This window comes from Lithobates pipiens, unplaced genomic scaffold (genome assembly GCF_037356315.1).
Source record: "Lithobates pipiens isolate NorthernLeopardFrog02 unplaced genomic scaffold, aLitPip1_a1.2 Scaffold_126, whole genome shotgun sequence".
NCBI lineage: Eukaryota > Metazoa > Chordata > Amphibia > Anura > Ranidae > Lithobates > Lithobates pipiens.
The window spans coordinates 498870-526452 of record NW_027507714.1 but is presented as its reverse complement, the minus strand read 5'-3'; the positions used below and the strand labels follow the sequence as shown (position 1 = coordinate 526452).

The following is a 27583-nucleotide window of genomic DNA, read 5'->3' as shown; positions in this document are numbered from 1 at the left end:
GATTATATGTCAGTATTACATTGTATATCTCTGTATGTTGTGTGATTATATGTCAGTTTACATTGTATATCATGTATGTTGTGTGATTATATGTCAGTATTACATTGTATATCATGTATGTTGTGTGATTATATGTCAGTTTACATTGTATATCATGTATGTTGTGTGATTATATGTCAGTGTTACATTGTATATCATGTATGTTGTGTGATTATATGTCAGTATTACATTGTATATCCTGTATGTTGTGTGATTATATGTCAGTGTTACATTGTATATCCTGTATGTTGTGTGATTATATGTCAGTGTTACATTGTATATCATGTATGTTGTGTGATTATATGTCAGTATTACATTGTATATCATGTATGTTGTGTTATTATATGTCAGTGTTACATTGTATATCATGTATGTTGTGTGATTATATGTCAGTATTACATTGTATATCCTGTATGTTGTGTGATTATATGTCAGTATTACATTGTATATCATGTATGTTGTGTTATTATATGTCAGTGTTACATTGTATATCATGTATGTTGTGTGATTATATGTCAGTATTACATTGTATATCATGTATGTTGTGTGATTATATGTCAGTGTTACATTGTATATCATGTATGTTGTGTGATTATATGTCAGTTTACATTGTATATCATGTATGTTGTGTGATTATATGTCAGTATTACATTGTATATCATGTATGTTGTGTTATTATATGTCAGTGTTACATTGTATATCATGTATGTTGTGTGATTATATGTCAGTATTACATTGTATATCATGTATGTTGTGTGATTATATGTCAGTTTACATTGTATATCATGTATGTTGTGTGATTATATGTCAGTGTTACATTGTATATCATGTATGTTGTGTGATTATATGTCAGTGTTACATTGTATATCCTGTATGTTGTGTGATTATATGTCAGTGTTACATTGTATATCCTGTATGTTGTGTGATTATATGTCAGTGTTACATTGTATTTCATGTATGTTGTGTGATTATATGTCAGTGTTACATTGTATATCCTGTATGTTGTGTGATTATATGTCAGTGTTACATTGTATATCCTGTATGTTGTGTGATTATATGTCAGTATTACATTGTATATCATGTATGTTGTGTGATTATATGTCAGTGTTACATTGTATATCATGTATGTTGTGTGATTATATGTCAGTATTACATTGTATATCCTGTATGTTGTGTGATTATATGTCAGTATTACATTGTATATCATGTATGTTGTGTGATTATATGTCAGTTTACATTGTATATCATGTATGTTGTGTTATTATATGTCAGTGTTACATTGTATATCATGTATGTTGTGTGATTATATGTCAGTATTACATTGTATATCATGTATGTTGTGTGATTATATGTCAGTTTACATTGTATATCATGTATGTTGTGTGATTATATGTCAGTGTTACATTGTATATCATGTATGTTGTGTGATTATATGTCAGTGTTACATTGTATATCATGTATGTTGTGTGATTATATGTCAGTGTTACATTGTATATCATGTATGTTGTGTGATTATATGTCAGTGTTACATTGTATATCATGTATGTTGTGTGATTATATGTCAGTGTTACATTGTATATCTCTGTATGTTGTGTGATTATATGTCAGTGTTACATTGTATATCATGTATGTTGTGTGATTATATGTCAGTGTTACATTGTATATCATGTATGTTGTGTGATTATATGTCAGTGTTACATTGTATATCATGTATGTTGTGTGATTATATGTCAGTGTTACATTGTATATCATGTATGTTGTGTGATTATATGTCAGTGTTACATTGTATATCATGTATGTTGTGTGATTATATGTCAGTGTTACATTGTATATCATGTATGTTGTGTGATTATATGTCAGTGTTACATTGTATATCATGTATGTTGTGTGATTATATGTCAGTGTTACATTGTATATCTCTGTATGTTGTGTGATTATATGTCAGTGTTACATTGTATATCATGTATGTTGTGTGATTATATGTCAGTGTTACATTGTATATCATGTATGTTGTGTGATTATATGTCAGTGTTACATTGTATATCTCTGTATGTTGTGTGATTATATGTCAGTGTTACATTGTATATCATGTATGTTGTGTGATTATATGTCAGTGTTACATTGTATATCTCTGTATGTTGTGTGATTATATGTCAGTGTTACATTGTATATCATGTATGTTGTGTGATTATATGTCAGTATTACATTGTATATCATGTATGTTGTGTGATTATATGTCAGTATTACATTGTATATCATGTATGTTGTGTGATTATATGTCAGTATTACATTGTATATCATGTATGTTGTGTGATTATATGTCAGTTTACATTGTATATCATGTATGTTGTGTGATTATATGTCAGTATTACATTGTATATCATGTATGTTGTGTTATTATATGTCAGTGTTACATTGTATATCATGTATGTTGTGTGATTATATGTCAGTATTACATTGTATATCATGTATGTTGTGTGATTATATGTCAGTTTACATTGTATATCATGTATGTTGTGTGATTATATGTCAGTGTTACATTGTATATCATGTATGTTGTGTGATTATATGTCAGTGTTACATTGTATATCATGTATGTTGTGTGATTATATGTCAGTGTTACATTGTATATCATGTATGTTGTGTGATTATATGTCAGTGTTACATTGTATATCATGTATGTTGTGTGATTATATGTCAGTGTTACATTGTATATCATGTATGTTGTGTGATTATATGTCAGTATTACATTGTATATCTCTGTATGTTGTGTGATTATATGTCAGTTTACATTGTATATCATGTATGTTGTGTGATTATATGTCAGTATTACATTGTATATCATGTATGTTGTGTGATTATATGTCAGTTTACATTGTATATCATGTATGTTGTGTTATTATATGTCAGTGTTACATTGTATATCATGTATGTTGTGTGATTATATGTCAGTATTACATTGTATATCATGTATGTTGTGTGATTATATGTCAGTTTACATTGTATATCATGTATGTTGTGTGATTATATGTCAGTGTTACATTGTATATCATGTATGTTGTGTGATTATATGTCAGTGTTACATTGTATATCATGTATGTTGTGTGATTATATGTCAGTGTTACATTGTATATCATGTATGTTGTGTGATTATATGTCAGTGTTACATTGTATATCATGTATGTTGTGTGATTATATGTCAGTGTTACATTGTATATCTCTGTATGTTGTGTGATTATATGTCAGTGTTACATTGTATATCATGTATGTTGTGTGATTATATGTCAGTGTTACATTGTATATCATGTATGTTGTGTGATTATATGTCAGTATTACATTGTATATCTCTGTATGTTGTGTGATTATATGTCAGTTTACATTGTATATCATGTATGTTGTGTGATTATATGTCAGTTTACATTGTATATCATGTATGTTGTGTGATTATATGTCAGTGTTACATTGTATATCATGTATGTTGTGTGATTATATGTCAGTGTTACATTGTATATCATGTATGTTGTGTGATTATATGTCAGTGTTACATTGTATATCATGTATGTTGTGTGATTATATGTCAGTATTACATTGTATATCTCTGTATGTTGTGTGATTATATGTCAGTTTACATTGTATATCATGTATGTTGTGTGATTATATGTCAGTATTACATTGTATATCATGTATGTTGTGTGATTATATGTCAGTTTACATTGTATATCATGTATGTTGTGTGATTATATGTCAGTGTTACATTGTATATCATGTATGTTGTGTGATTATATGTCAGTATTACATTGTATATCATGTATGTTGTGTTATTATATGTCAGTGTTACATTGTATATCATGTATGTTGTGTGATTATATGTCAGTATTACATTGTATATCATGTATGTTGTGTGATTATATGTCAGTTTACATTGTATATCATGTATGTTGTGTGATTATATGTCAGTGTTACATTGTATATCATGTATGTTGTGTGATTATATGTCAGTTTACATTGTATATCATGTATGTTGTGTGATTATATGTCAGTATTACATTGTATATCATGTATGTTGTGTTATTATATGTCAGTGTTACATTGTATATCATGTATGTTGTGTGATTATATGTCAGTATTACATTGTATATCATGTATGTTGTGTGATTATATGTCAGTTTACATTGTATATCATGTATGTTGTGTGATTATATGTCAGTGTTACATTGTATATCATGTATGTTGTGTGATTATATGTCAGTGTTACATTGTATATCCTGTATGTTGTGTGATTATATGTCAGTGTTACATTGTATATCATGTATGTTGTGTGATTATATGTCAGTATTACATTGTATATCATGTATGTTGTGTGATTATATGTCAGTGTTACATTGTATATCATGTATGTTGTGTGATTATATGTCAGTATTACATTGTATATCCTGTATGTTGTGTGATTATATGTCAGTATTACATTGTATATCATGTATGTTGTGTGATTATATGTCAGTTTACATTGTATATCATGTATGTTGTGTTATTATATGTCAGTGTTACATTGTATATCATGTATGTTGTGTGATTATATGTCAGTATTACATTGTATATCATGTATGTTGTGTGATTATATGTCAGTTTACATTGTATATCATGTATGTTGTGTGATTATATGTCAGTGTTACATTGTATATCATGTATGTTGTGTGATTATATGTCAGTGTTACATTGTATATCATGTATGTTGTGTGATTATATGTCAGTGTTACATTGTATATCATGTATGTTGTGTGATTATATGTCAGTGTTACATTGTATATCATGTATGTTGTGTGATTATATGTCAGTGTTACATTGTATATCATGTATGTTGTGTGATTATATGTCAGTATTACATTGTATATCATGTATGTTGTGTGATTATATGTCAGTATTACATTGTAATTGCCGTCGTTCAGGTGATTATCTAATCGTTTTTTTTAACTATTGATGCCCCCCACTGAGACCACCACCTGTTTTGTTAAACTTACTTCTGCGGAAAAGTTTTCTCCCTATTGTGGGGTCACCAGTCCGGTATTTATATACTGTGGGGTCACCAGTCCGGTATTTATATATTGTGGGGTCACCAGTCCGGTATTTATATATTGTGGGGTCACCTGTCCTGTATTTATATATTGTGGGGTCACCAGTCTGGTATTTATATATTGTGGGGTCACCAGTCCGGTATTTATATATTGTGGGGTCACCAGTATGGTATTTATATATTGTGGGGTCACCAGTCCGGTATTTATATATTGTGGGGTCACCAGTCCGGTATTTATATACTGTGGGGTCACCAGTCCAGTATTTATATATTGTGGGGTCACCAGTCCGGTATTTATATACTGTGGGGTCACCAGTCCAGTATTTATATATTGTGGGGTCACCAGTCCGGTATTTATATATTGTGGGGTCACCAGTCCAGTATTTATATATTGTGGGGTCACCAGTCCGGTATTTATATACTGTGGGGTCACCAGTCCGGTATTTATATACTGTGGGGTCACCAGTCCGGTATTTATATATTGTGGGGTCACCAGTCCGGTATTTATATATTGTGGGGTCACCAGTCCGGTATTTATATATTGTGGGGTCACCAGTCCGGTATTTATATATTGTGGGGTCACCAGTCTGGTATTTACATATTGTGGGGTCACCAGTCCGGTATTTATATATTGTGGGGTCACCAGTCCGGTATTTATATATTGTGGGGTCACCAGTCCGGTATTTATATATTGTGGGGTCACCAGTCCGGTATTTATATATTGTGGGGTCACCAGTCCGGTATTTATATATTGTGGGGTCACCAGTCCAGTATTTATATATTGTGGGGTCACCAGTCCGGTATTTATATATTGTGGGGTCACCAGTCCGGTATTTATATATTGTGGGGTCACCAGTCCAGTATTTATATATTGTGGGGTCACCAGTCCAGTATTTATATATTGAAATCATATCCCCTCTCAAGCGTCTCTTCTCAGTGCCTGACCTCACAAATGCTCTTCAGGAAGAATGATCAAACATTCCCAGACACCCTCCTAAACCTTGTGGACGGCCTTCCCAGAAGAGGTGAAGCTGTTATATCTGCAAAGGGCCAACTCAATATTGAACCCTCCGGATTAAGACTGGGGGGGGGGTCATTAAAGGTCATGTGTGTTTAAATGCAGGTGTCCCAATACTTTTGGTAATATATACTGTACACAGAAAACATGAAATAAGAAATGAAGAATTGGGTGAAAATCAAATCCTGAATAAAGGAATATTGTGATTTTTTTCTTACTATTGCAGACGATGCCCACAGCCTTGGCTTGGCGGCAGGTGTTGGGGTTCTTGGTTAAGACTTTGCATTCCCATAATGAATAGGACTGAGAACACAGGAAGGTGACACTCGTGCTCAGTGTGTGTTCATATTTGGTGTTCTTCACAAACGATTCGCAGCCAAGAGCTTTACACACTTTATCCGAATCGTCATCATACCAGGAACCGTCGCACACCGTCCCCCAGACTCCGTCCATATAAACCTCCAGACGACCCCAACAGTTATTGGGGCCCCCAGACAGGCGAACTTCACGATGTCCTTTATGAGAATAAACAGAGGAAAGCAGAGCTGAGAGCCACCCGCATAACCACACAACAATGTTTTCATGATACCCCCTCGCCCTCTACTTACCTAATCCTCCTCACCCTCTACTTACCTAATCCTCCCCTCGTCCTCTACTTACCTAATCCCCCCCCCCCCCTCGTCCTCTGCTTACCTAATCCCCCCCTCGTCCTCTACTTACCTAATCCCCCCCCCCTCGTCCTCTGCTTACCTAATCCCCCCCTCGTCCTCTACTTACCTAATCCCCCCCCCCCTCGTCCTCTGCTTACCTAATCCCCCCCTCGTCCTCTACTTACCTAATCCCCCCTCTTATTCTGTTTACCTAATCCCCCCCTCGTCCTCTACTTACCTAATCCCCCCTCTTATTCTGTTTACCTAATCCCCCCCTCGTCCTCTACTTACCTAATCCCCCCTCCTCCTCTACTTACCTAATCCCCCCTCCTCCTCTACTTACCTAATCCTCCCTCGTCCTCTACTTACCTAATCCCCCCCTCGTCCTCTACTTACCGAATCCTCCCCTCGTCCTCTACTTACCTAATCCCCCCCTCGTCCTCTACTTACCTAATCCCCCCCCCCCCTCGTCCTCTGCTTACCTAATCCCCCCCTCGTCCTCTACTTACCTAATCCCCCCTCTTATTCTGTTTACCTAATCCCCCCCTCGTCCTCTACTTACCTAATCCCCCCTCTTATTCTGTTTACCTAATCCCCCCCTCGTCCTCTACTTACCTAATCCCCCCTCCTCCTCTACTTACCTAATCCCCCCTCCTCCTCTACTTACCTAATCCTCCCTCGTCCTCTACTTACCTAATCCCCCCCTCGTCCTCTACTTACCGAATCCTCCCCTCGTCCTCTACTTACCTAATCCCCCCCTCGTCCTCTACTTACCTAATCCCCCCCCCCCTCGTCCTCTGCTTACCTAATCCCCCCCTCGTCCTCTACTTACCTAATCCCCCCTCTTATTCTGTTTACCTAATCCCCCCCTCGTCCTCTACTTACCTAATCCCCCCTCTTATTCTGTTTACCTAATCCCCCCCTCGTCCTCTACTTACCTAATCCCCCCTCCTCCTCTACTTACCTAATCCCCCCTCCTCCTCTACTTACCTAATCCTCCCTCGTCCTCTACTTACCTAATCCCCCCCTCGTCCTCTACTTACCGAATCCTCCCCTCGTCCTCTACTTACCTAATCCCCCCCTCGTCCTCTACTTACCTAATCCCCCTCGTCCTCTACCTAATCCCCCTCGTCCTCTACTTACCTAATCCCCCCTCGTCCTCTACTTACCTAATCCCCCTCGTCCTCTACTTACCTAATCCCCCTCATCCTCTACTTACCTAATCCCCCTCGTCCTCTACTTACCTAATCCCCCCCTCGTCCTCTACTTACCTAATCCCCCCTCGTCCTCTACTTACCTAATCCACCCTCTTCCTCTACTTACCTAATTCCCCCTCTTCCTCTACTTACCTAATCCCCACCCTTGTCTTCTGTTTACCCTAATCCCCCCCAGTCCTCTGTTTACGTAATCCCCCCTCTTCCTCTGCTTACCTAATCCCCCCTCTTCTTCTGCTTACCTAATCCCCCCCTCTTCCTCTACTTACCTAATCCCTCTCTTCCTCTACTTACCTAATCCCCCCTCTTCCTCTACTTACCTAATCCCCCTCTTCCTCTGCTTACCTAATCCACCCTCTTCCTCTGCTTACCTAACCCCCCCTCTTCCTCTGCTTACCTAATCCCCCCTCTTCTTTTACTTACCTAATTCCCCCTCTTCCTCTACTTACCTAACCCCCCCTCTTCCTCTGCTTACCTAATCCCCCCTCTTCTTTTACTTACCTAATTCCCCCTCTTCCTCTGTTTACCTAATCCCTACTCTTCCTCTGTTTACCTAATCCCCCCTCTTCCTCTGCTTACCCAATCCCCCCTCGTCCTCTGCTTACCTAATCCCCCCTCTTCCTCTACTTACCTAATCCCCCCTCGTCCTCTGCTTACCTAATCCCCCCTCGTCCTCTACTTACCTAATTCCACCTCGTCCTCTGCTTACCTAATCCCCCCTCTTCCTCTGCTTACCTAATCCCCCCTCTTCCTCTGCTTACCTAATCCCCCCTCGTCCTCTGCTTACCTAATCCCCCCTCGTCCTCTGTTTACCTAATCCCCCCTCTTCCTCTACTTACCTAATCCCCCTCTTCCTCTGTTTACCTAATCCCCCCTCTTCCTATTCTTACCTAATCCCCCCTCTTACTCTGTTTACCTAATCCCCCCTCTTCCTCTACTTACCTAATCCCCCCTCTTCCTCTGCTTACCTAATCCCGCATCTTCCTCTGTTTACCTTTTCCCCCCACATCCTCTGCTTACCTAATCCCCCCTCTTCCTCTATTTACCTAATCCCCCCTCTTCCTCTACTTACCTAATCCCCCCTCATCCTCTGCTTACCTAACTCCCCCTCTTCCTCTGCTTACCTAGTCCCCTTCGTCCTCTACTTACCTAATCTCCCCCCTCTTCCTCTACTTACCTAATCCCCCTCGTCCTCTGCTTACCTAATCCCCCTCGTCCTCTGCTTACCTAATCCCCCTCGTCCTCTGCTTACCTAATCCCCCTCGTCCTCTGCTTACCTAATCCCCCCTCTTCCTCTGCTTACCTAATCCCCCTCGTCCTCTGCTTACCTAATCCCCCTCGTCCTCTGCTTACCTAATCCCCCTCGTCCTCTGCTTACCTAATCCCCCTCGTCCTCTGCTTACCTAATCCCCCTCGTCCTCTGCTTACCTAATCCCCCTCTTCCTCTACTTACCTAATCCCCCTCTTCCTCTACTTACCTAATCCCCCCTCTTCCTCTACTTACCTAATCCCACTCTTCCTCTGCTTACCTAATCCCCCCCTCGTCCTCTGCTTACCTAATCCCCCCTCGTCCTCTGCTTACCTAATCCCCCCTCTTCCTCTATTTACCTAATCCCCCCTCTTCCTCTACTTACCTAATCCCCCTCTTCCTCTACTTACCTAATCCCCCCTCTTCCTCTACTTACCTAATCCCACTCGTCCTCTGCTTACCTAATCCCCCCCTCGTCCTCTGCTTACCTAATCCCCCCCTCTTCCTCTGCTTACCTAATCCCCCCTCTTCCTCTACTTACCTAATCCCCCTCTTCCTCTGCTTACCTAATCCCCCCTCTTCCTTTACTTACCTAATCCCCCCTCTTCTTCTGCTTACCTAATCCCCCCTCTTCCTCTACTTACCTAATCCCCCCTCTTCCCCTGCTTACCTAATCCGGCCCTCTTCCTCTGTTTACCTAATCCCCCTGTTCCTCTACTTACCTAATCCCCCTCTCTTCCTCTGTTTACCTAATTCCCCCCCTCTCTTCCTCTGTTTACCTAATCCCCCCTCTTCCTCTGCTTACCTAATCCGGCCCTCTTCCTCTGTTTACCTAATTCCCCCTCTTCCTCTGCTTACCTAATCCGGCCCTCTTCCTCTGTTTACCTAATCCCCCCCTCTTCCTCTATTTACCTAATCCCCCCTCTTCCTCTACTTACCTAATCCCCCTCTTCCTCTACGTACCTAATCCCCCCTCTTCCTCTACTTACCTAATCCCACTCGTCCTCTGCTTACCTAATCCCCCCCTCGTCCTCTACTTACCTAATCCCCCCCTCGTCCTCTGCTTACCTAATCCCCCCCTCTTCCTCTGCTTACCTAATCCCCCCTCTTCCTCTGCTTACCTAATCCCCCCTCTTCCTCTACTTACCTAATCCCCCCCTCGTCCTCTGCTTACCTAATCCCCCCCTCTTCCTCTGCTTACCTAATCCCCCCTCTTCCTCTACTTACCTAATCCCCCTCTTCCTCTGCTTACCTAATCCCCCCTCTTCCTTTACTTACCTAATCCCCCCTCTTCCTCTGCTTACCTAATCCCCCCTCTTCCCCTGCTTACCTAATCCGGCCCTCTTCCTCTGTTTACCTAATCCCCCTGTTCCTCTACTTACCTAATCCCTCTCTCTTCCTCTGTTTACCTAATTCCCCCCCTCTCTTCCTCTGTTTACCTAATCCCCCCTCTTCCTCTGCTTACCTAATCCGGCCCTCTTCCTCTGTTTACCTAATTCCCCCTCTTCCTCTGCTTACCTAATCCGGCCCTCTTCCTCTGTTTACCTAATCCCCCCTCTTCCTCTATTTACCTAATCCCCCCTCTTCCTCTACTTACCTAATCCCCCTCTTCCTCTACGTACCTAATCCCCCCTCTTCCTCTACTTACCTAATCCCACTCGTCCTCTGCTTACCTAATCCCCCCCTCGTCCTCTACTTACCTAATCCCCCCCTCGTCCTCTGCTTACCTAATCCCCCCCTCTTCCTCTGCTTACCTAATCCCCCCTCTTCCTCTACTTACCTAATCCCCCTCTTCCTCTGCTTACCTAATCCCCCCTCTTCCTTTACTTACCTAATCCCCCCTCTTCCTCTGCTTACCTAATCCCCCCTCTTCCTCTACTTACCTAATCCCCCCTCTTCCCCTGCTTACCTAATCCGGCCCTCTTCCTCTGTTTACCTAATCCCCCTGTTCCTCTACTTACCTAATCCCTCTCTCTTCCTCTGTTTACCTAATTCCCCCCCTCTCTTCCTCTGTTTACCTAATCCCCCCTCTTCCTCTGCTTACCTAATCCGGCCCTCTTCCTCTGTTTACCTAATTCCCCCCTCTTCCTCTGCTTACCTAATCCGGCCCTCTTCCTCTGTTTACCTAATCCCCCCTCTTCCTTTACTTACCTAATCCCCCCTCTTCCTCTGTTTACCTAACCCCCCTCTTCCTCTGCTTACCTACCCCCCCCCCCCTCGTCCTCTGCTTACCTAATCCGGCCCTCTTCCTCTGTTTACCTAATTCCCCTTCTTCCTCTGTTTACCTAATCCCCCCCTCTTCCTCTACTTACCTAATCCCCCCTCTTCCTCTACTTACCTAATCCCCCTCTTCCTCTACTTACCTAATCCCCCCTCTTCCTCTACTTACCTAATCCCCCTCTTCCTCTACTTACCTAATCCCCCCTCTTCCTCTACTTACCTAATCCCCCCTCTTCCTCTACTTACCTAATCCCCCCTCGTCCTCTACTTACCTAATCCCCCCTCGTCCTCTACTTACCTAATCCCCCCTCGTCCTCTACTTACCTAATCCCCCCTCGTCCTCTACTTACCTAATCCCCCCTCGTCCTCTGCTTACCTAATCCCCCCCTCTTCCTCTGTTTACCTAATTCCCTCCCCCCCTCTCTTCCTCTGTTTACCAAATCCCCTCTCTTCCTCTGCTTACCTAATCCCGCTGACCTAGGTAGTCCCTATTACTTACCAACCTGGTGAATCCCCCTACCATATGACTGCTATAGCTTGTTTCAATCATTTGATCACCAGGACATGTAGTATCCACAATTGGTAGTCAAAAGCTATAAAGGATTTCATTTTTGACCTCCTGTTGAAAATAGAATACTCGTGTAGGGAACTGATGCCCTCTACTATTAGCTTTGACTATCCTGGTGTTATTTAGATACTAAGAGCAAAGTAGGTACTGACTCTGAGTTTCATTGGCACACCACAGTCTTTGCATTTGAGAAGCTGCATTCCAAGCTGGTTGGACAACAGTTGGAAGATCTCCCCATCATTGCAGATCTTGTCTTCAGGTATCCAACACAAAGACAAATGCGACATTGTCCCCGGGGACCCTGAAACTGGACTTCACTGCAACATGCACCTGGAGAGATCTCCAATTATAACTATATATACCCAGGTATATATACACACAATTCCCCCAGGACTCCTATTGGGCCCTTTGCTGATAATCCCGGTTTGTACATTGAATGTATGGACGGTTATTATTCTGTTCTTATAAAAAGATGGTATTATTTCTATACTGGTATACATCTATATACTTATGGTTAATATTATATGCTGGGTGCAGTAGTTCTGTTCCCATTGAATTTAATTAGAATACTAGTAAATTTCCCAGGGAAGGGAATCCCCTTTGTATTTAGTCAGGGCTCTGTCCAGGATGGAGGCCCTGTCCCTGTTGGGGGACCTGTCTTGGGTGGGCAGCTCTGTCCTGGGTGGAGGCCCTGTCCTGTCCTGGGTGGGTGCTCTGTCCCATTCTGAGTAGGTGTTCTGTCCTGGGTGGGGGTCCTGTCCTGGGTGGGGGACCTGTCCTGGGTGGGCAGCTCTGTGCTGGGTGGAGGCACTGTCCCTGTTGAGGGACCTGTCCTGGGTGGTTGCTCTGTCCTGGGTGGGGGTCCTGTCCTGTCCTGGGTGGGAGCCCTGTTCCGAATGGAGGCCCTCTCCCTGTTGGAGGACCTGCGCTGGGTGGGAAGCTCTGCCTTGGGTAAAGGTCCTGTCCCTGCTGGGGGACCTGTCCTGGGTGGGCAGCTCTGTCCTGAGTGGAGGCACTGTCCCTGTTGGGGGACCTGTCCTGGGTGGAGGTCCTGTCCCTGTTGGGGGACCTGTCCTGGGTGGGCAGCTCTGTCCTGGGTGGGTGCTCTGTCTTGTTCTGGGTGGGTGCTCTGTCCTGGGAGGGGGCCGACCCTATGCTGAGTTAGGGCCCTGTTCTGGATGCTCCTGTCCAGGGTGGGGGCCCTGTCTTGGGTGGAGGCACTGTCCCTGTTGGGGGACATGTCCTGGGTGGGCAGCTCTGTCCTGGGTGGAGGTCCTGTCCCTGTTTGTGGGACTTTTCCTGGGTGGGCAGCTCTGTCCTGGGTGGGTGCTCTGTCCCGTTCTGGGTGGGTGCTCTGTCCCGGGAGGGGGCCCGGCCCTGTGCTGAGTTAGGGCCCTGTTCTGGATGCTCCTGTCCAGGGTGGGGGCCTGTCCTGGGTGGAGGCACTGTCCCTGTTGGGGGACCTGGCCTGGGTGGGCAGCTCTGTCCTGGGTGGAGGCACTGTCCCTGTTGGGGGGCCTGTCCTGAGTGGAGGTCTTGTCCCTGTTGGGGGGGGACCTGTTCTGGGTGGGTTCTCTGTCCCGTTCTGGGTGGGTGCTCTGCCCTGGGAGGGGGCCCAGCCCTGTGCTGAGTGAGGGCCCTGTTCTGGGTGCTCCTGTACTGGGTGGACGTCCTGTCCTGGATGCTCTGTCCAGGGTGGAGGCCCTGTCCTGAGTGAAAGCCCTGTACTGTCCTGGGTGGAGGTCTTTCCCTGTTGGGGGACTTGTCCTGGGTGGACAGCTCTGTCCTGGGTGGGTGCTCTGTCCCGTTCTGGGTGGGTGCTCTGCCCTGGGAGGGGACCCGGCCCTGTGCTGAGTGGGGGCCCTGTCCTGGATGCTCTGTCCTGAGTGAAAGCCCTGTACTGTCCCGGGTGAAGGCTCTGCCAGCTTTATTATAAATCCCACACTTTCACTTAGGTAAATAAATATGAGAACAAGAATCTTCACTGTGGGTTTAGAGCAATCTCCTGTTTGGAAAGGCCATACCTCATAACGCCCCACCCCCCGTTCTGAAAAAAAGGGCTACACATTAAACGTTAAAGAGGACCCCCTGGCATGCCACATTTAGCATGTCATTTTTTTTTTGGGGGGGGAGCAGATACCCTGTTTTTAGAGGCACCCAGATCCCACTTCCTCCCTGGCACCATGGCACTGGAAGGAAGATCACCTCTCCCCCCCCCCCCACCCCCTCCTTGCAATCTTCTGGGACACGTCACAGGTCCCAGAAGATTGCCCAGGCCAGTCACAGCACGGCTCACACATGCGCAGTGCGCCCCCAGCTGTGCAGCCACAGCCGGGTGCCCACAGTTAGAATGCCGGCACTGCAGAGAGGAGGGGAGAGAAGTGCGGGGTGCTTTGTGCGCCCGCCTCGCTGGACCGCGGGACAGGTGAGTGTCTGATTATTAAATTTTATCAGATCCACTTTTTGTAGCTTCTGACTTTTAAATGGGCAGAACTCCGCTTCTTATAAACTATAAACTGAAGTGCAGAAATTTTTTAGCATCTCCTATGGGCTCTCTGGGAGTCTGGGGGTCCCAGGTAGCCCACCCACTTTTGTCCTGAAAAATCCACCACTCCAATCATCACTTTGTGTTTTGAAGGCTTCACCTGAACTGCCTTGAAGGTGAAGCAGCAGGTAGGTGCACACGGGATATTTTCTCAGCGTTCTGTAAGTCACTTGTGCTGCCAATGTGGCCTATTCATTGTCTTTCCACCTCCAAGAAGAAAAGAAGGTCCGGTGTGAGCAACCATTCATGGGGGTAACATGGAAGATATTACCTCCTACCCCAATCCATCTACATAGACCTTGGATATATTCTAGGCTTGTGCAATTCGTTTCGTAACGAATCGAAATTCGGCCGAATTTTGCATCTTTCGGACATTCGGATGCATCCGAATATCCGAATAAAAAAATAACAAATTACAACGAATACGAAAGAAATATAACGAATGAATTCGAATGAATTCGTCATGATTCGAAATTATTTCAACCGCATTCGAAATTATTTCAACCGCATTCGAAATTATTTCAACTGCATTCGAAATTATTTCAACATGATTCACATTATTTCAACCACATTCGAACATATTTTGTGACCCGACTTTAGGGCCATGTATCTCGGGGTCACTTGGTGCTAGACACTTCAAATTTGGATATGTTGTAGTGCTAGTATTATTGTGTTTGCATACCAAATTTGGAGTTTCTAGCTATAAGTGACCCCGAGATATGTGGCCCCAAAATCGGGTCGCAAAATGTTATTAGTTATTAGAGCAGAGAATAACATTTTGCGACCCGATTTTGGGGCCACATATCTCGGGGCCACTTATAGCTAGAAACCCCAAATTTGGTATGCAAACACAATAATACTAGCACTACAACATATCCAAATTTGAAGTGTCTAGCGCCAAGTGACCCCGAGATACATGGCCCTAAAGTCGGGTCACAAAATATTTTCGAATGTGGTTGAAATAATGTCGAATCGTGTTGAAATCATTTCGAATTCGGTAGAAATATTTTCGAATGTGGCCGATTTTTCGAATTCGGTAGAAAACTAAACGAAATCCGAAAACGAATTTAAGGAAGTTAACGAATATAACTAAACAAAATTAATGAATTAACGAATTAAAACGAAACTAAACAAATTTTTTCCTTTTGCACATGTCTATTCATACACATTAATTCGATATGAGTTTTGATTTCATCCCATTAAATGGATTCAGTCAGTTGCCCAATTTGACACCATCTGCAGATTGTAGCACTCACCTGTACACAGGACACCAGCGTGCTCCCTCTCGGTGCAGTCATGTCTCCTTTCTGATGGGCATTCCCATAGAAAACGTTCGGAACCCAAACATTTCACGTCATCCAAATGGATCTGTGGTGGTCCAACTCCAAAATGAGACGCTCCATAGGCCGCCAGTGCCGAACCGCAACCCAACTGCCGGCACGCGACTGCAGCGTCGAGGGCGTCCCAATGATCGTCACATACAGCTCCCCAAACATCATCCTTAAGAACCTCCACCCGACCGGCACAGGAACTGCCCCCTCCAGAGAGCCGCAGTTGGCGTTCCTCTGAGGAAAAGAGACAAAATACCGCTTTAAATGCATCAAATAGACGGCTGGTAGGAAGTCACATTCAGCGTGTTTCTAGGGCTGCATTCCCACCTGAGCAGAGAGATTTTCAGACTTGTAAGTGAATGAGGCCTAATAGCTACATCATGACCTGGATCAATGATGACCGTCACCGTGATCTCGTATATGGCTCTCTGGGGGGATCACACCTTCATTTTATATAGTCAATCCCTGGAATACGGCTCAGAGAGTGATAAACTCCTTTATATAATCCAGTAACAAGAGAAATTCTACTTCTTCCCATATTATTTCTATCAACCTCAATTTCTCTAATGTTCCAGGCCTGAAGAATGTTCTGCCCTTCATGGAAGAGTGACAAGAAGAAAGACATTGGAGAAAGAAAGTCATAAGAAGTCCTGTTTGTAGTTTGTGAGAAGCCATGTGGGGGAGGGGGCAGAAAACATGTGGAAGAAGGTGATCTGGTCAGAGGAGACCAAAATTCTACTTTATGGCCTAAAAAGCAAAACGCTATGTGTGGGGGAAACTAACACTGCCCATCCCCCTGAACACACCATCCCCACCGTGAGACATGGTGGTGGCAGCATCATGTGGTGGGGATGGTTTTCTTCAGCAGGGACAGGGAACGCTGGTCAGAGTTGATGGGAAGATGAATGGAGACAAACACAGGACAATCTTAGAAGAAAACCTGTAAAGCCGCGTACACACGCTCAAACTTTCCATCTTAAAAGGTCTGACAGAATCATTTAACCGGTTCCCGACCGGCGCACGCCGATGTACGTCGGCAGAATGGCACGGGCAGGCATATTGGCGTACAGGTACGTAGATCTTTAATGCCGCCCTGCGATCGCGAGCTGGTCGGGACCCCCCGTGAATCCGGTCACGGGTCCCGCGGACTCGATCGCCGCAGGCATACCCGCGATCGTCTCACGGGGGCGGCTGAACAAGGAAATGCCGTTGTAAACAGCATTTCCCTATTCTGCCTAGCAACTAGTGATGCTGATCTCTGCTCCATGTGATTGGAGCAGAGATCAGTGTTCACTAAATGAAAGCCCAGCCCCCAACAGTTAGTAACAGGCCCCTAGAAACACTTAACCCCTACACTGCCACCCACTGGTTAACCCCTTCACTGCCAGTGTCATTTACACAGGAATCACTGCATTTATATAGCACTGATTGCTGTATAAATGACAATGGTCCCAAAAATGTGTCAAAAATGTCCGATGGGTCCCCCACAATGTCGCAGTCACAATAAAAATCGCTGATCGCCGCCATTACTAGTAAAAAATTATTATTAATAAAAATGCCATAAAACTATCCCCTATTTTGTAAACGCCATAACTTTTGCGCAAACCAATCAATAATCGCTTATTGCGTTTTTTTTAACCAAAAATATGTAGAAGAATACGTATCGGCCTAAACTGAGGGAAAATTATTTTTTTTATATATTTTTGGGGGATATTTATTATAACAAAAAGTGAAAAATAATGCGTTTTTTTTTTTCGAAATTGACGCTCTATTTTTGTTTATAGCGCAAAAAATAAAAACCGCAGAGGTGATCAAATACCACCAAAAGAAAGCTCTATTTGTGGGGAAAAAAAGCACATCAATTTTGTTTGGGAGCCACGTCGCATGACCGCGCAATTGTCAGTTAAAGCGGCGATGCGCCAAATCGCAAAAAGTGGTCTGGTCTTTGACCAGCAAAATGGTCCGGGGCTGAAAGTGGTTAATCGGATATTCCGATCGTGTGTGTGGGCTTCATCTGACTTTTTTTTTTTTTTTCAAAAATTCTGACAGACCTAGAAATAGAACATGTTTTAAATCTTTCCAACGGAATCAATTCCTATCGGGAAAAAACGTTCGTCTGCATGCTATTCCGACGGACCAAATACGACGCAGGGGCAGCTTTTGGCTACTGGCTATTGAGCTTCCTTTTCTAGTCCCGACGCACGTCATCGCGTTCTAAACGAACGGACTTTGGTGTGATCGTGTGTAGGCAAGTCCGTTTCAGCGGAACTCAGTCGAAAAGACGTTTATTCTGACGGAAAGTCCGGTCGTGTGTACGCGGCATTAGAGTCCGCAAAAGACTTGAGACCGGGGCAGAGGACAACAGCAGGACAACGACCCGAAACATCCAGCCAGAGCTACAATGGAATGGTTTACATCAAAGCATATTCATGTGTTAGAATGGCCCAGTCACAGTCCAGACCTAAATCCCATTGAGAATCTGTGGCCAGACTTGAAAATTGCTGATCACAGACGCTCTCCATCCAATCTGACAGAGCTTGAGATATTCTACAAAGAAGAAGAATGGGCAGAAATGTCCTCTCTAGATGGGCAAAGCTGGTAGAGACCCCCCAAAAAGACTTGTAGAGAAAGGGGGTTCTACAAAGTATTGACTCCGGGGGGCGCCATACAAATGCCCCTCCCCCCACACTTTTCACATATTTATTTGTATCATTTATAATTTTCCTTCCACTTCACAATTATGTGACACTTTGTGTTGGTCCATCACATAAAATCCCAATAAAATACATTTGTGTTTTTGGTTGTAACAAAATGTAGGGAGTTTCACGGGGTATGAATACTTTTTCCAGGCACTGTATTCTCCATCTTCTACACTACTGAAGATCTGAAATATTCTGCATGTGATGTATATGTAGCTATATATATATAGGGTCACTGTTACGATCCCTAGTGTCACTTACCTGCGCAGCATATGTCGGAGGGTTACTGTTAGGGTCTCCAGTGTCACTTACCTGTATAGTATTTAGAGGGTCAGGGTTAGAGCCCCTCAGGCATGTAGGTCCTGAGTGGGGGCCCTGTCCTGGATGTTATGTCCAGGGTGGGGGCCCTGTCTTGGATTTAGAGGGTCAGGGTTAGAGTCCCTCAGGTATGTAGGTCCTGAGTGGGGGCCCTGTCCTGGATGTTCTGTCCAGGGTGGGGGCCCTGTCCTGGATTTAGAGGGTCAGGGTTAGAGCCCCTCAGGTATGTAGGTCCTGAGTGGGGGCCCTGTCCTGGATGTTCTGTCCAGGGTGGGGGCCCTGTCCTTGATTTAGAGGCTCAGGGTTAGAGTCCCTCAGGTATGTAGGTCCTGAGTGGGGGCCCTGTCCCGGATGTTCGGTCCAGGGTGGGGGCCCTGTCCTGGATTTAGAGGGTCAGGGTTAGAGCCACTCAGGCATGTAGGTCCTGAGTGGGGGCCCTGTCCTGGATGTTCTGTCCAGGTTGGGGGCCCTTTCCTGGATTTAGAGGGTCAGGGTTAGAGCCACTCAGGCATGTAGGTCCTGAGTGTGGGCCCTGTCCTGGATGTTCTGTCCACGGTGGGGGCCCTGTCCCGGATTTAGAGGGTCAGGGTTATAGTCCCTCAGGTATGTAGGTCCTGAGTGGGGGCCCTGTCCTGGATGTTCTGTCCAGGGTGGGGGCCCTGTTCTGGATTTAGAGGGTCAGGGTTAGAGTCCCTCAGGCATGTAGGTCCTGAGTGGGGGCCCTGCCCCGGATGTTCTGTCCAGGGTGGGGTCCCTGTCCTGCATTTAGAGGGTCAGGGTTAGAGTCCCTCAGGCATGTAGGTCCTGAGTGGGGGCCCTGTCCTGGATGTTCTGTCCAGGGTGGGGGCCCTGTCCTGGATTTAGAGGGTCAGGGTTAGAGCCCCTCAGGCATGTAGGTCCTGAGTGGGGGCCCTGTCCTGGATGTTCTGTTCAGGGTGGGGGCCCTGTTCTGGATTTAGAGGGTCAGGGTTAGAGCCCCTCGGGTATGTAGGTCCTGAGTGGGGGCTCTGTCCTGGATGTTCTGTTCAGGGTGGGGGCCCTGTTCTGGATTTAGAGGGTCAGGGTTAGAGCCCCTCGGGTATGTAGGTCCTGAGTGGGGGCCCTGTCCTGGATGTTCTGTCCAGGGTGGGGGCCCTGTTCTGGATTTAGAGGGTCAGGGTTAGAGTCCCTCAGGCATGTAGGTCCTGAGTGGGGGCCCTGTCCTGGATGTTCTGTCCAGGGTGGGGGCCCTGTTCTGGATTTAGAGGGTCAGGGTTAGAGTCCCTCAGGCATGTAGGTCCTGAGTGGGGACCCTGTCCTGGATGTTCTGTCCAGGGTGGGGGCCCTGTCCTGGATTTAGAGGGTCAGGGTTAGAGTCCCTCAGGCATGTAGGTCCTGAGTGGGGGCCCTGTCCCAGATGTTCTGTCCAGGGTGGGGGGCCCTGTCCTGGATTTAGAGGGTCAGGGTTAGAGCCCCTCAGGTATGTAGGTCCTGAGTGGGGGCCCTGTCCTGGATATTCTGTCCAGGGTGGGGGCCCTGTCCTGGACTTAGAGGGTCAGGGTTAGAGCCCCTCAGGTATGACTTACCTGCACAGTATAAGAAAGCAGCTCCATCACACTTAGCAGCTGGAATAGGTGAGACACTGCAGTTCCTCCAATCCTCCAGTATGGGGCAGGAAACATTCAGTGCAGTGGAGGAGTTGTAGAGCGGGCGAAGCTCTATAGGATGATCTGATATTGGAGGTCCACACTTCATCTCTCTACAGATCAGAGACACTAAGTCCTGAGTGAAATATGTTATACACAATGGCAGCCAACTGTTCCCATGTCCGTGCTGAATGACCCCTTCACACCGCTTGTCACCGCCATCAAATCGAAGAAACGGGAAATCTGAGAATGAAAAGGAAAATTATATAAGACATAAAAATCCAACAAAAACCACAGAAAAAAATAAAGACCTCAACATACAAAAGAAAATTCCACACAAGAGAAGGAAAAATTCACAATAAGAGAATGGAAATCATTGCCAGTCCATTGTCCACCCCAAGACCCGCCAGTCCATAATCCCGGCACAGCCTACAGAGATGACTGGTGACCCCTCTCCAGCGGTTGTGGACAGTTCTCCAGCGGTTGTGGACAGTTCTCCAGCGGTTGTGGACAGTTCACCAGCCGTTGTGGACCGTTCTCCAGCGGTTGTGGACAGTTCTCCAGCCGTTGTGGACCGTTCTCCAGCCGTTGTGGACAGTTCTCCAGCCGTTGTGGACAGTTCTCCAGCCGTTGTGGACTGTTCTCCAGCCGTTGTGGACAGTTCTCCAGCCGTTGTGGACAGTTCTCCAGCCGTTGTGGACAGTTATCCAGCCGTTGTGGACAGTTCTCCAGCCGTTGTGGACTGTTCTCCAGCCGTTGTGGACAGTTCTCCAGCCGTTGTGGACCGTTCTCCAGCCGTTGTGGACAGTTCTCCAGCCGTTGTGGACAGTTCTCCAGCCGTTGTGGACAGTTCTCCAGCAGTTCTGGACAGTTCTCCAGCCGTTGTGGACAGTTCTCCAGTGGTTGTGAACAGTTCTCCAGCGGTTGTGGACAGTTCTCCAGCAGTTGTGGACAGTTCTCCAGCAGTTGTGGACAGTTCTCCAGCCGTTGTGGACAGTTCTCCAGCCGTTGTGGACAGTTCTCCAGCCGTTGTGGACAGTTCTCCAGCGGTTGTGGACAGTTCTCCAGCGGTTGTGGACCGTTCTCCAGCGGTTGTGGACAGTTCTCCAGCCGTTGTGGACAGTTCTCCAGCCGTTGTGGACAGTTCTGCAGCGGCTGTGGACAGTTCTCCAGCCGTTGTGGACAGTTCTCCAGCCGTTGTGGACAGTTCTCCAGCCGTTGTGGACAGTTCTCCAGCGGTTCTGGACAGTTCTCCAGCGGTTGTGGACAGTTCTCCAGCCGTTGTGGACAGTTCTCCAGCGGTTGTGGACAGTTCTCCAGCGGTTGTGGACAGTTCTCCAGCCGTTGTGGACAGTTCTCCAGCCGTTGTGGACAGTTCTCCAGCCGTTGTGGACAGTTCTCCAGTGGTTGTGGACAGTTCTCCAGTGGTTCTGGACAGTTCTCCAGCCGTTGTGGACAGTTCTCCAGCGGTTGTGAACAGTTCTCCAGTGGTTCTGGACAGTTCTCCAGCAGTTGTGGACAGTTCTCCAGCAGTTGTGGACAGTTCTCCAGCCGTTGTGGACAGTTCTCCAGCTGTTGTGGACAGTTCTCCAGCGGTTGTGGACAGTTCTCCAGCGGTTGTGGACAGTTCTCCAGTGGTTGTGGACAGTTCTCCAGCCGTTGTGGACAGTTCTCCAGCCGTTGTGGACAGTTCTCCAGCGGTTGTGGACAGTTTTCCAGTGGTTGTGGACAGTTCTCCAGCAGTTGTGGACAGTTCTCCAGCCGTTGTGGACAGTTCTCCAGCGGTTGTGGACAGTTTTTCAGTGGTTGTGGACAGTTCTCCAGCAGTTGTGGACAGTTCTCCAGCCGTTGTGGACAGTTCTCCAGCCGTTGTGGACAGTTCTCCAGCCGTTGTGGACAGTTCTCCAGCCGTTGTGGACAGTTCTCCAGCCGTTGTGGACAGTTCTCCAGCCGTTGTGGACAGTTCTCCAGCCGTTGTGGACAGTTCTCCAGCCGTTGTGGACAGTTCTCCAGCGGTTGTGGACAGTTCTCTAGCGGTTGTGGACAGTTCTCCAGCCGTTGTGGACAGTTCTCCAGCCGTTGTGGACAGTTCTCCAGCCGTTGTGGACAGTTGGGTTAATAATAATAATAATAGAGGAGAATCTCTGTGTACAAATTGTGTGAATATTCAGGTATCAGCGAATTCCCATTGATGTATTCCACCCGCAGATGATTGAAAATGGAAAGTGAAGAGGAATGAAGTTTTCGGGTGATTTGAATGTTCATAAAATTTATTGAGTAAAGACTTGGGGCTCCCTCCATACTCTCCTATGTTCTGGTGTTATTGAGTAGGGACTCTCAGGACCTTTAGTTAATTAGTCGGTGTTGATTACTGTACCTACGTCTTGGGGCTCCCTCTTTGATCACCCATGTTTTGCCCTAATTGAACAGAATGACCATAGGAGGGTTAGGCTCAGATCCATACTAAGCCATTCCAGAGGCCTCCTTTCTAGTGGGGTTAGGTTGGAAGGCTATGATTTGGTTCTGGTTAAGATACGGAATGCCACCACGCCTCTCTCTGCCAATCCCTCCACTGGTCTGCATTCAGTGTCCTCCACCCCTCTCTACCAATCCCTCCACTGGTCTCCATTCAGTGTCCTCCACCCCTCTCTACCAATCCCTCCACTGACCTCCATTCAGTGTCCTCCATCCCTCTCTACCAATCCCTCCACTGACCTCAATTTAGTGTCCTCCACCCCTCTCTACCAATCCCTCCACTGGCTTCCATTCAGTGTCCTCCACCCCTCTCTGCCAATCCCTCCACTGGCCTCCATTCAGTATCCTCCACCCCTCTCTACCAATCCCTCCACTGGCCTCCATTCAGTGTCCTCCACCCCTCTCTACCAATCCCTCCACTGGTCTCCATTCAGTGTCCTCCACCCCTCTCTACCAATCCCTCCACTGACCTCCATTCAGTGTCCTCCACCCCTCTCTGCTAAGCCCTCCACTGACCTCCATTCAGTGTCCTCCACCCCTCTCTGCCAATCCCTCCACTGGCTGCCATTCAGTGTCCTCCACCCCTCTCTACCAATCCCTCCACTGGTCTCCATTCAGTGTCCTCCACCCCTCTCTACCAATCCCTCCACTGGCTTCCATTCAGTGTCCTCCACCCCTCTCTACCAATCCCTCCACTGACCTCCATTCAGTGTCCTCCACCCCTCTCGGCCAATCCTTCCACTGGCTTCCATTCTGTGTCCTCCACCCCTCTCTGCCAATCCCTCCACTGGCCTCCATTCAGTGTCCTCCACCCCTCTCTACCAATCCCTCCACTGATCTCCATTCAGTGTCCTCCACCCCTCTCTACCAATCCCTCCACTGGTCTCCATTCAGTGTCCTCCACCCCTCTCTACCAATCCCTCCACTGGCCTCCATTCAGTGTCCTCCACCCCTCTCTACCAATCCCTACACTGGCCTCCATTCAGTGTCCTCCATCCCTCTCTACCAATCCCTCCACTGGCCTCCATTCAGTATACCATGTCCGCTGCCACCCCTCTGTCCAAGTTTACCACATCCACAGCCACCCCTCTGTCCAAGTATACCACATCCACAGCCACCTCTCTGTCCAAGTATATCATCTCCACAGCCACCCCTCTGTCCAAGTATACCACATCCACAGCCACCCCTCTGTCCAAGTATACCACGTCCACCGCCACCCCTCTGTCCAAGTATACCACGTCCACCGCCACCCCTCTGTCCAAGTATACCACATCCACAGCCACCCCTCTGTCCAAGTATACCACGTCCACCGCCACCCCTCTGTCCAAGTATACCACGTCCACCGCCACCCCTCTGTCCAAGTATACCACATCCACAGCCACCCCTCTGTCCAAGTATACCACGTCCACAGCCACCCCTCTGTCCAAGTATACCACATCCACAGCCACCCCTCTGTCCAAGTATACCACATCCACAGCCACCCCTCTGTCCAAGTATATCACATCCACAGCCACCCCTCTGTCCAAGTATACCACATCCACAGCCACCCCTCTGTCCAAGTATACCACGTCCACCACCACCCCTCTGTCCAAGTATACCACATCCACAGCCACCCCTCTGTCCAAGTATACCACATCCACAGCCACCCCTCTGTCCAAGTATACCACATCCACAGCCACCTCTCTGTCCAAGTATACCACATCCACAGCCACCTCTCTGTCCAAGTATATCATCTCCACAGCCACCCCTCTGTCCAAGTATACCACATCCACCCCTCTGTCCAAGTATATCACATCCACAGCCAACCCTCTGTCCAAGTATACCACATCCACAGCCACCCCTCTGTCCAAGTATACCACATCCACAGCCACCTCTCTGTCCAAGTATATCATCTCCACATCCACCCCTCTGTCCAAGTATATCACATCCACAGCCAACCTTCTGTCCAAGTATACCACGTCCACCGCCACCCCTCTGTCCAAGTATACCACGTCCACCGCCACCCCTCTGTCCAAGTATACCATGTCCACAGCCACCCCTTTAAATTCTATACTTATACCATGCAACCCCCCTTGGGCCTACAAGCCTTAGACTGGTCTGGAGTCTAGGGTGACTTTACATCAAACAACAAAATTGAGACACCATTGCTAGAAGGCAAAGAACATTTTTCTGTGGTATTGTATCAGAGCACCCAAAACCCATTATGGCCAAATCAGCACCTCAATAGGCATGGCCTCGTACACAAATATATAGAATATGGTGGCCTATTAAACCCCCAAGAAATTCCCGCCATTGAAGTGCTGATTTGTCGATAACGGGTGATTGGTGCTTTGATATATTACGAGAGATGCGCTTTCATTTCCGTCTAGCAATGGCGACTCGATTGAAATTCTCTGAAGTTTTATACTTCCTCATAAAAAAGACAACGAGGTTACTTTGTGAATGGATGTGGCTACCACCTATATCACCGTTCTCTGGCAGTCACTGTGGTCTCTTATAAAACCCTCGAACATCCTTCCTACTATCAGACTAACATATCTGTAATTACGGCGTCGACATTGGCAGAACATTGGCTTTGGTGCCATGACAGCCATTAACTAACAATGGAAACCAAAGGCTTAGACATGTGGTTCTTCTCTTCGCTCACAGCTATAAATCGCCTTTCTTTTATTATTAGTTGCTCCAATGACAAAAGGAACAGATAAAAATAAGAAGTAAAATTCATCTTCAATAACCAATTGTACCGCATCTATGTCTGGATTGTGCCTCTCACTACAACAAGGAATGTCTGAAATCATTCAGTAAAGCAGTTCATGTCAGTTTGTTTTAGAACGACCCAATGCGGTCAGCCTTCTACTCACCCGTCAGTCCAGCACCAGCCGCCGCGCACATCCAAAGTAGATGAAAGTAAAATGTGTCCAGTGGTTTGGTGGCCATAACCTCCAGCAAGCCTCAGTCTCTTCTCCGCCTACACCCCCGTACTACCTTGTCTTTCAGTTTTTGTGGCTGGTGTTTTGCAGGAAGTAGATGAAAAGGCATGTAGGTCGGGTGAATTACAGGAGGTGGTGAGCTCTTGTGGTTTTCTGCATTTGCAGCTACTAGTTGTGCAGCTGTGCTTTCCTGAATTTGTAAAATTCATTGTACCTGGGCCCCATGTCTAAACAAATACAGAGGTAAAATCAGGGAAGTACACTGCTCTCACCCCTTTTAGTGTGTGTCACAGGTAAGTGCCCCCGGCAAGAGGTATGGACTGTAAAGTCTAAGGAGCATCAAACCCACCGTGTGGCACGGGTTTCTATGAGGGACACTCCTGAATCTGAGCTCCAGTTCAGTGTGCAGATTGAGCTGTAACATTGGCATTCTAGTATACTCTATAAGGTCTCATTGCCACAATACATACATTACAACCATAAACTGGCATATGGAAGAACTACCGAGAACCAAACCAGCTATTTCTGTTCAGGTGTTATCCTGAGGCTCTAAGTAAAATGTTTAGTGTTGTGATGTAATAAACATGTTCAAAGAGCCCATGAATTCCAGCAGACAACACAAAAAAAAAATCCAAGAACAGCATGCATATAGTGAGACACTAGGAGTACTGGGGAACCAAAAGAAGGGGGTGAATGGCAGCACTGAGACATTGGGAACACTGGGGAACCCAAGGAAAGAGGTGAATGGCAGCACTGAGATACTGGGAGCACTGGGGAACCAAAGGAAGGGGGTGAATGGCAGCACTGAGACATTGGGAACACTGGGGAACCCAAGGAAAGAGGTGAATGGCAGCACTGAGATACTGGGAGGACTGGAGAACCCAAGGAAGGAGGTGAATGGCAGCACTGAGACATGGGGAACACTGGGGAACCCAAGGAAAGAGGTGAATGGCAGCACTGAGATACTGGGAGCACTAGGGAACCCAAGGAAGGAGGTGGATGGCAGCACTGAGACATTGGGAGCACTAGGGAACCCAAGGAAGGAGGTGAATGGCAGCACTGAGACATCGGGAGCACTAAGTAACCCAAGGAAGGAGGTGAATGGCAGCACTGAGACATGGGAGCACTAGGGAACCCAAGGAAGGAGGCGGATGGCAGCACTGAGACATTGGGAGCACTAAGTAACCCAAGGAAGGAGGTGAATGGCAGCACTGAGACATGGGAGCACTAGGGAACCCAAGGAAGGAGGTGGATGGCAGCACTGAGACATTGGGAGCACTAGGGAACCCAAGGAAGGAGGTTAATGGCAGCACTGAGACACTGGGAACACTGGGGTACCCAAGGAAGGAGGTGAATGGCAGCACTGAGACATTGGGAACACTGGGGAACCCAAGGAAGGAGGTGGATGGCAGCACTGAGACATTGGGAGCACTAGGGAACCCAAGGAAGAAGGTGAATGGCAGCACTGAGATACTGGGAGCACTAGGGAACCCAAGGAAGGAGGTGGATGGCAGCACTGAGACATTGGGAGCACTAGGGAACCCAAGGAAGGAGGTGAATGGCAGCACTGAGACATCGGGAGCACTAAGTAACCCAAGGAAGGAGGTGAATGGCAGCACTGAGACATGGGA

At 46.4% G+C, this 27583-nt stretch overlaps 1 protein-coding gene across 1 annotated transcript in view; it reads right to left on the bottom strand.

Annotated features, from left to right (window-relative positions):
• Nucleotides 1-26013, bottom strand: part of LOC143973863 (T-cell differentiation antigen CD6-like) — a 171456-nt gene extending 145443 nt beyond the window's left edge. Inside the window, exons 1-4 of the mRNA XM_077474735.1 lie at nt 25884-26013; nt 20488-20790; nt 15831-16139; nt 6347-6643 (exon numbers count right to left, since the gene is read on the bottom strand). Of these exons, the coding sequence (XP_077330861.1) occupies nt 6347-6643; nt 15831-16139; nt 20488-20790; nt 25884-25959 (985 nt within the window). The 5' untranslated portion in view covers nt 25960-26013. The remainder of the gene's footprint in view (nt 1-6346; nt 6644-15830; nt 16140-20487; nt 20791-25883) is intronic.
• Nucleotides 26014-27583: the final 1570 nt, after the last annotated feature.